At 42.9% G+C, this 9,094-nt stretch overlaps 1 protein-coding gene across 1 annotated transcript; it reads left to right on the top strand.

Moving 5' to 3' along the window:
• The first annotated feature begins 1,725 nt into the window (after window positions 1-1,725).
• pgm3 (phosphoglucomutase 3) lies at window positions 1,726-8,845 on the top strand. Its single transcript, XM_071904599.2, has 12 exons — window positions 1,726-1,932; window positions 2,406-2,590; window positions 2,813-2,880; window positions 3,948-4,081; window positions 4,275-4,470; window positions 5,172-5,329; window positions 5,464-5,547; window positions 5,629-5,727; window positions 6,005-6,124; window positions 6,331-6,453; window positions 7,249-7,422; window positions 7,569-8,845. The coding sequence occupies exons 1-12, from the start codon at window positions 1,726-1,728 to the stop codon at window positions 7,656-7,658; spliced, it is 1,638 nt and encodes a 545-aa protein (XP_071760700.2). The 3' UTR covers window positions 7,659-8,845.
• The last annotated feature ends 249 nt before the right edge of the window (window positions 8,846-9,094 follow it).

Below are 9,094 nucleotides of genomic sequence, written 5' to 3'. Positions count from 1 at the left end.
AAAGCTTTCAGAATTGTAGTTTTAGAGAGATGAACCCACAGTCTCCTCCTAGGTGGTCGGATCAAGGTGTTCTTTCTCTTTGATCGGTGTGTTTCGGATCAGAAGTGTCCCTTCAGATGCTTTGGTCCTTTCCTCGCTCGACAGCAGATGCGCACCGCTCCCCGGTGGCGTCGCCAACACTGATGCGCAGCGCAAGATGCTCACGAAGAAGAAAAGATGGAAGAGAATTTCCTATTCCCCTTCCCCTGTCGTTTGTTTATTTGGCCTATCTATATGTCCATCTCCTCCCCCAGTGCGAGCGCTTGGACAGGGTTGGATGACACCTCATTAACAGCCCGATACACGTCCCAGCCCACGTCTCTTAAAGGGGAGTAGGCATGGTTACTGTACGTGCACTCGTATCACCATGCGCCAAAGGGTTAATTTACGAGCGTGACTGAAGCTTATGCACTGCTGTATGTATGCATCATGCAGGTTTGCACGCACAGCATACAGACTGACAGAAGATGAGGATGAAACATTTGCTGGTATATAGACTCTCTTATTGCACAAATGTGATGGATTCTTCTAATAGCCTATATTAAACCTATATTAGGTCTGTGTTTCTTGTTCAACTGAGATATTAGATCTAGGCTATATTTTGGCCCACGGCAGCAGACCTTCAAGACAAGGACAAACAGCTCATCTAAAAAAGTGCCCAGACTCCATATTTGCGCTATGGGCCTAAATGAGGCATTTCCAGGCTTGGGAATATTTGTCTAACACACCCCGGCCGTAGATGCACCTAAAAGCAAATAGCCTGTAATTCCCGATGGAGATGCGTCCAACATAAAATAAAATGAAATTACACTACGCCAAGATGCAATATATATATACAATTGCCGTGTTTTTGGTGTCCAGAGCATCCCTGCGTGGTTTATTCTGAGGGAAAAGGCGCTGGGCTAGTCACGCTGGGCGGACTCTGCGTCACGTGACATACGCGGAAGTCCAGCCACGTCGTCAGCAGAGCAGGAGAAACAGGAAGCGTTTCATTCACTACACAGTATTACTGAACCTCTGAAGAAAATAGAAAACAGTAAGTGGAATGAAAACAAGTTTCTGCGCTAACAATGAAAACTTTGATTTGATCGCAATGCTCTATTTTGCAGATAGTGCTAATCGCACCATTTTGTGTTGTGTTGTGTGTTAATACAGTTGTAGTAAGGTGAGTCTGTCAGTGGGTCTCTCATTCAATGGATATGATTCAGTTTGTTGAGCTTATCGTTTTAGTAGACTACAGATGGCTGATATACTTAGGGTGTTACTGTAAACTTTGCCCCTTACATATTCTTTGTCATTTTATGGACAATTTTACTTAATGTCTTGTTTTCAATAGGCATTTTTAGCCTGAAGAAGGCTATCTTCATCATGTTTTCATTTAGCTCTTTGCCTACAACAGCCTACTGTATTTGCCAGTATGTTTTCGCTACTAGAAATGTAATTCCTAACCTTGCTGTTTGGTTGGCCTTTAGCAATCAGTCAGGACTAATTCAAAATGTCTTTATCCAGGAGAGTTGGAAAAGACAGAGGATTTTAAAAAGCCATGTAATGTATTTGTTATTTGAAATGTTTTCTCTGACATTTTATTTTCTTGATCAATACACTTTTACAGAACTTACACAGAGCCAAGTCCCAGTCTAGAGCCATTCAAGCTAAAAACATGCACTGTTGTGTTTGGTTTCAGTTATGGCCCAGTTTCAGGACGTATCCCAGAAGTCCACACTGCACCCGAAGCCCACAGGGCTGGTTCTGCAGTATGGTACCGCTGGTTTCAGAACCAACGCCAAACAGCTGGACCACATCATGTACCGGATGGGACTGCTGGCCACGCTCCGCTCCAAAAAGACCAAAGCCACCATTGGAGTCATGGTCACCGCATCACACAACCCTGAGGTGATAAAGAGAGTCAGAAATACTAAGTTCTCCTCACACCTTACCATAGGCTTTCTCTGATTCAGTTTGTATGCTGATTGCATTGTGTGTTACTGTATTTTAGATGAAAGTCAGTTTTATTTTGGTATTCAAGGTTACCTTTTCTAACTGTAACCTTGTTTATTTTGGTCCCATAATGCTGTTTAGGAACATGAGTTGCTGTTGATTTTTCTGTTGATATTTTTATAGGAAGGTTGTCTTGTATTGATTTATTTTCATGTAAGCCAGCTATCAGTTTTCCTCTCCCTCTCTAATCTTCTTTCTCTCTCTTCCTCCACCTGTCTCTCTTCCCTCACCCTGTCTCTCTCACACACACATACTTTCTCACTTTTGTTTTTTATTGTCCTAACCATTTTTTACCCTCCATCCTGCTTACCATACAAACACATGATAATCATAATACTCCCCTCCGATCTCTCCCTGTCTGTCTGTAGGAGGACAACGGGGTGAAGCTGATCGACCCCATGGGGGAGATGGTGACCCCGGCATGGGAAGGCTACGCCACCCAGCTGGCCAACGCAGAGCAGGAAGATTTGCTCACTGCTCTGAAGGACATTATCGAGAGGGAGGCCATAAACATGAACCAGGAAGCTAACGTTTTTGTGGGCAAAGACACCAGGTACACAGTGTTAGGACATAATTTCATTCAGATTTTACCTAACAGTGTTTTTAACAAGCTCTTTGGATTCTACAGATACAGTGGGGTACAGTTAACTGATTAGCATTGCTACAAGTCTCTTTTTATGCCTGTTAACATTACAATTATTAACTCTTACAGTTTTAGTAGTTTTCTTAGTGGAGCAGCTGTGCCCATTAGCTACAATGTGTCTTCTAACTATAGGAGCAGCAGTGCCAGGCTGTCACAAGCAGTGTTGGATGGAGTGTCTGCACTCGGTGGTCACAGCAAAGGTAAGTTAATCATATAACTGGTATATCTTTATTACTTAATTGTTTGCAGACTTGCTCCGTTTTATTATCATTGTACATCAGTGATCCCCAATAGGCGGCCCGCGGGCCAGGTCCGGCCCGCGAGAGCCAAATGTCTGGCCCGCGCCGACCCATTGGCACTTACGTGAACGCACCTGCCATAACATGTGAAATAAAGTGCGCAACATGTGAAATAAAGTGCGTGCTGCTCTACTTTATTTTGACCTCATCCCACACCGTACACTTGACCTACGCCCCCGTAGCGGTCCTCGACTAGACAGCACCACTCACCAGCTAGCCGCCTGTCATCCCGTCGAGCAGCCAGTCACCCCGTCGAAAGAAAGTGTGCATGGCCAGAGACTAGTACTCCACCCCACCCCACTGTCCAAATGTTGAGTCATTCTGGCCAATAAACTCAACTTCTGTTGCAACATTTCAGTCTGTAATATTTTTCAATAATCTTGATGAAATCTGGCTAAAGTTCATCTCTTGTGTAAGAAATTACTGTTCAACACTGAGGAACTGTGAAGTAAAAAGTAAAATAATTAAATGGTTGGTTTTGGACTTATTTTGTTTCAAGTCCATCTCTTGTTTCAAGAGTGCATTTTTTTTCTTGTGTGACCCTCAACACAGGCTTTGAGAATCCCAGGCCTAAATTATTACTACTACCACGACCACGACCACCACCACCACCACCACCACCACCACCACCACTACTACTACTACTACTACTACTACTACTACTACTACTAATAATAATAATAATAATAATAATAATAATAATAATAATAATAATAATAATGGTAATAGCAGCAACAACAACATCTGCACATAAAACAACTTTTATTGGTGCAATGGGAAAAAAAAACCTGGTTTGGCCCTTGGCTTGGCATGCTTGACATAATTTGGCCCTTGGGGAAAACTAATTGGGGAACCCTGTTGTACATTATAAAATCTTCTCTTCTCTCCTCTCCTCTCATCTCGTCTTGTCTCGTCTCGTGTCTTGGCTCCTTATCTCTCTCCTTCCTTCATTTATTTCTGTCGATCAGACTATGGCTTGGTGACGACCCCGCAGCTCCACTACATGGTGTGCTGTCAGAACACACAGGGTCGATATGGGGAGGCCACAGTGGAGGGATACTACCGCAAACTTTCTCAAGCCTTCATTCAGCTCACCAAAAATGTAAGAAAAAAACGGTGTGAGCACTTATTCATGTTTGTGTTTGTGTGTTTGCATGGAAGCACCTGTTTATACCTGCACCTGCTTTATATTATAAAATAACAGGACCTCATTTATCTATCCAACAGTCTGTCCTACCTACCGATCACCTACCGATCACTCTTTCTCGTTCCCTCCATCTTTTGCTCTCTGGCAGGTGCCGAACCGTACAGATGACCAGAAGCACCTCTCTGTGGATGGTGCGAATGGCATCGGGGCTCTGAAGGTGCGTGAGATGGAGGGACACCTGAAGAGGGAGCTGCAGATATCGCTCTTCAACGACGGCACCAGCGGAAAGCTCAACCACCAGTGTGGGGCCGACCACGTCAAAGTGCAGCAAAAAGCTCCAACAGGTGCGACTGAGCTCTCCAGATTTGAGATGTTGGTGTCAGTAGAACCAAAATGACTTCTGATGCCTTTCTGATGCTTCATCTGCTCTAAAAGAATAGAGAAAGCTTAAGGGAGAAAGCTTAAACCTGTATACAGGGAAGAAGGTAATGGGAAAGAGAAAAGAGGAAAGGATTAATGTCGGTTTCCCTACTCACTACGCCACACTTCTCTCCATATGATAAATGTTATACTTTTGTATGGGCAGCTGCTATCACTGCCATTGCAAGGCAATAACCCTGTGGCAGAATTTCATCAATGTTATGACTTTTATTCATGGGCATATGTGTCTCTCCTTGCAATTCCAGATTGACTTGATGATAACCCACATCACATTGAGTAATACTAAACTGTACACCTAGTTGCTAATCTGAATTTGATATTCGTGTCCATGTTTAGTAGAAGCATAGAATCATAAACAGACTGATGATATAAACAGTAGATATGATATAATGGCCTTTGGTCTTTATGTGAAATCATAGATGCAGTGCTTGACCACTAGGTGGAGACCGTTGATCAACAAATTGCTAAAATAATGGCCATATTTTTGGAAAAGGTAGGAAAGAAAGGTGCTGTTTTTAATTTGCTACATTCTCTCTCTCTCTCTCTCTCTCTCTCTCTCTCTCTCTCTCTCTCTCTCTCTCTCTCTCTCTCTCTCTCTGTGAAGGTATTGAGATGAACACGGGGGAGCGTTGCTGTTCATTTGACGGCGATGCTGACCGCATAGTGTATTACTACAGCGACTCTGCAGGACAGTTTCATCTGCTGGATGGAGACAAGATCGCTACACTCATCAGCACCTTCCTCAAGGAGCTGCTCACACAGGTACACTCTCACATACACAAGGGATAGGCTCTTTATTGAAGACAGACACACACACACACACACAATACACCCCCCCACACACACACACACACACACACTTACTGACTTGATTTTGTTTGTTTGTGTACATATAGGCTGGACTAGACCTGAAGATAGCGGTGGTGCAAACAGCATATGCTAACGGCAGCTCAACACACTATCTGGAGGACACTATGAAGGTAAGAACACACACACACACACACACACACAGTGCAATGATAGAGATTTTGAAATGCTCACACCTTGTTTTGTGACCTTAGGTAATAGTGACATGTACTAAGACTGGAGTGAAGCATCTTCACCATGCAGCCCAGGAGTTTGACATAGGTGTGTACTTCGAGGCCAACGGCCATGGAACTGTGAGTAGACAAGACGCACACACGCACACACGCACACACACACGCACACACACACACACAAACACACACAAACACACACAGAGAGAGACCAAGTAAAGCACCAATCATAATAAGTCTTTCTCCTATAGTGCCATTATGTTCATGTATCTCATATATTGTCTGTGCTGTGTTCCTATATATTTTGTCGTTGATTATTTCATTACTAATTTAGGGCGTTGGCATATGGTTTGTTATTAATATTAAGGCCTCTGTCATGGTGTGTTTGTGTTGTGGTCAGGTGTTGTTCAGTAAGACAGCTGAGCAGAAGATCCAGCAGCTAGCTAAGGACCCCAACTCCAACGATGAGAGGAAGAGATCAGCTCTCCTGCTGCAGAACACTGTCAACCTCATCAACCAGGTAGAAACACATGCACACACATCCAATCATTGTATTATAATAACAGAATAATCATTATACTCACTCACAGCTTTGTTCCTAGAGGTATGTGATGCAAGTTTATGTTGTCATTGAAGTTATTTTTCTTGCCAAATGACAATTACATGAAGCAACAATATTTTTGCCATTATTCATTGTTTGTTGCTTTGTCTTTTCTTCCTCTATAGACGGTGGGTGATGCCATTTCTGACATGCTGCTGATTGAAGCTATTCTAGCCATCAAGGGTATGACTGTCCAGCAGTGGGACACCATCTACACTGACCTGCCCAACAGGCAGCTCAAAGTCAAGGTGCGTGTGTGTTTCTGTGTCATAATAATAGTAATAATCATAATAATAAATCTGATATTTTAATAATCCCTGCAGGGAAATTCTCTTTTCATTTTGCCCTTCTCCAAAGAGGTCAGAGTGCAGGGTCCGCTACAGAACAGCATCCTTTAAAAGTTTGTTTTCGAAAATGAATGGATTGCCTTGAAAGTACTTGATTTTTTAAAATTGGAAATGTAACCAAATGTAGCCCAAATTCCTCAATAGGCCTCAGCTCTCTGGACCTCCGTCTGTCTGAGGATCAGTACTTCACATCCTGAGGAAAACTCTATGATTGATACCGTATTTGCGTTTATAGCAGCAGTTTTAAAATGAATGATTTCACCAGGATCTCTTGACTTGAAATCATGAACAAAAAATGAGACCTGTCTAATTTTGACTAATGTCATGCCTTGCCCCAAAACATGCCACTTTAGAGTCCTTGAATTTCACCAAACAAGACCTTGAAAGCCACTGAAAAGTCATTGAATTTGATGTCTGCGTGTGGAAACCCTTATCCCTAGACCTGGTGGGGATTCAGTGTCTTGCTTAAAGACGCAGTCAAGGAGGCTTCAGCAGGGCGGATTCTTGCTAGAATGTGTGTCTGTGTAACTGCAAGTGTGCCTCTTATGCTATTTTTTGTTAGTCATTGTTGTTGGAGTAATAGATACTAGGACATACCTTATCTCTGTGTGTATTTTACTTACACTGACGCCAGCCGCACACAAACATTTGCTGTCATCCTACCCAGCTGTAGTCGTACACTGCTTTGTTCTGCAGGTGTCAGACCGCAGGGTGATCGACACAACGGATGCAGAGAGACGAGCGGTGAGCCCAGCAGGACTGCAGGAGGCCATTGACAGCCTAGTGAAGAAGTTCCGACAGGCTCGTTCCTTCGTGAGACCCTCTGGGACCGAGGATGTGGTGCGAGTGTACTCCGAGGCAGAGACCCAGGTGACAATGACGGCAGAAACATTGGCTTTTTCTCTTTCTGTCCTTGGCACTCACTCTCTGACAAAGTGTCATTGTGCAAAAATACTTCTGGATGTGATTGCATTGTGAATAATGCTGATGCTGTGCATACTGTGTTTGTGTTTTAGGAGAGTGCAGACGACCTGGCACATGAAGTCAGCCTGGCAGTATATCGCCTTGCTGGGGGAGTGGGGGACGAACCCAAACCTTTGCACTAGAAAAACACACACACAAACACTATGCAATGTATTGAACAATCCTGTACTTTTTAAGTGTGTGTTCCCAGTTGATAGCGTCATTTTCTAAAGCCATGGTTGATCAACATCTTTTTTGGGGGGGAGGGGGTGCCAAATTATTTTCTACTATAAATTGCACTTGGTACTATATTGTAGTTTTCTATTCTTTGTATTTCTCTGTCATTATGAAGAAAAGGGAGAAAATGAAGGGGGTCTATGCAACCTGAAATAATGCTACACTTGGCATGCTATTGTATCCCAAACACACCAGATACTACTGTAGTATGTCTGTAAAATATGTCTTACTGTAATGTAACATAACTAAGCTACATGCATATATATGAAAACATGAATTGTCTTCATATACATATATATATACACTCACCGAGCACTTTATTAGGAACACCATACTAATACTGGGTAGGTATCAGCTTTCAGCTCAGTGTCAACAGGCTACCAAAGTGACATCCGCCTCAAGGTTCGACGTGTTGTGCATTCTGAGATGCTGTTCTGCTCACCACAGTTGTAAAGAGGTTATCTGAGTTACTGTAGCCTTTCTGTCAGCTCCAACCAGTCTGGCCATTCTCCTCTGACCGCTCTCATCAACAAGGCATTTCCGTCCGCAGCACTGCCGCTCACTGGATGTTTTTTGTTTTTCACACCATTCTGTGTAAACTCTAGAGACTGTTGAGCGTGAAAATCCCAGTAGATCAGCAGTTTCAGAAATACTCAAACCAGCCCGTCTGGCACCAACAACCATGCCACGGTCAAAGTCACTGAGATCACATTTTTTCCCCATTCTGATGTTTGATGTGAACATGAACTGAAGCTGCTGACCTGTATCTGCATGATCTTATGCATTGCACTGCTGCCACATGATTGGCTGATTGGACAATTGCATGAATAAGCAGGTGTACAGGTGTTCCTAATAAAGTGCGCAGTGAGTGTATATACACAGTATATATCTATATATATATTTACATGAATTGTCTTGCCAACAAATGAAGAGATTTCTTCTTACTAACTGGAACCTTTTGTGATTAGTTGGGTACTTTTTTGCTTTTTGAAATGGTGAAATGAAAAGTTTACATGGGGCAGTTGTATCAATTGTACTTCCTTGAACCTCAGCTGGAAAGATTGTGCTGCTATAGTTTACTACCAATAAATAAAGGAGAAAGAGAAAAGTGTCTGTGTTTTCATGAACCTTTATGAATCTTATGACTTCAGTTTTCAAAATAACACTTGACGACTCCCTGTATCTACTGATTCAAATGAAGACCAAACTACGAGCACATGATTGCTTGCTGTTTATTTCGTTGCTTTCAAAGAAACGTTCCTGACACACAGGAGGATTAAAAGAGCTAAAGGCAATAGGAGGCTGAGAGAGTTAAGAGCAGGCAGAGCAGAGTGAAGACACA

Source organism: Centroberyx gerrardi, chromosome 18 (genome assembly GCF_048128805.1).
Source record: "Centroberyx gerrardi isolate f3 chromosome 18, fCenGer3.hap1.cur.20231027, whole genome shotgun sequence".
NCBI lineage: Eukaryota > Metazoa > Chordata > Actinopteri > Beryciformes > Berycidae > Centroberyx > Centroberyx gerrardi.
This window is presented reverse-complemented; position numbering and strand designations above follow the sequence as displayed.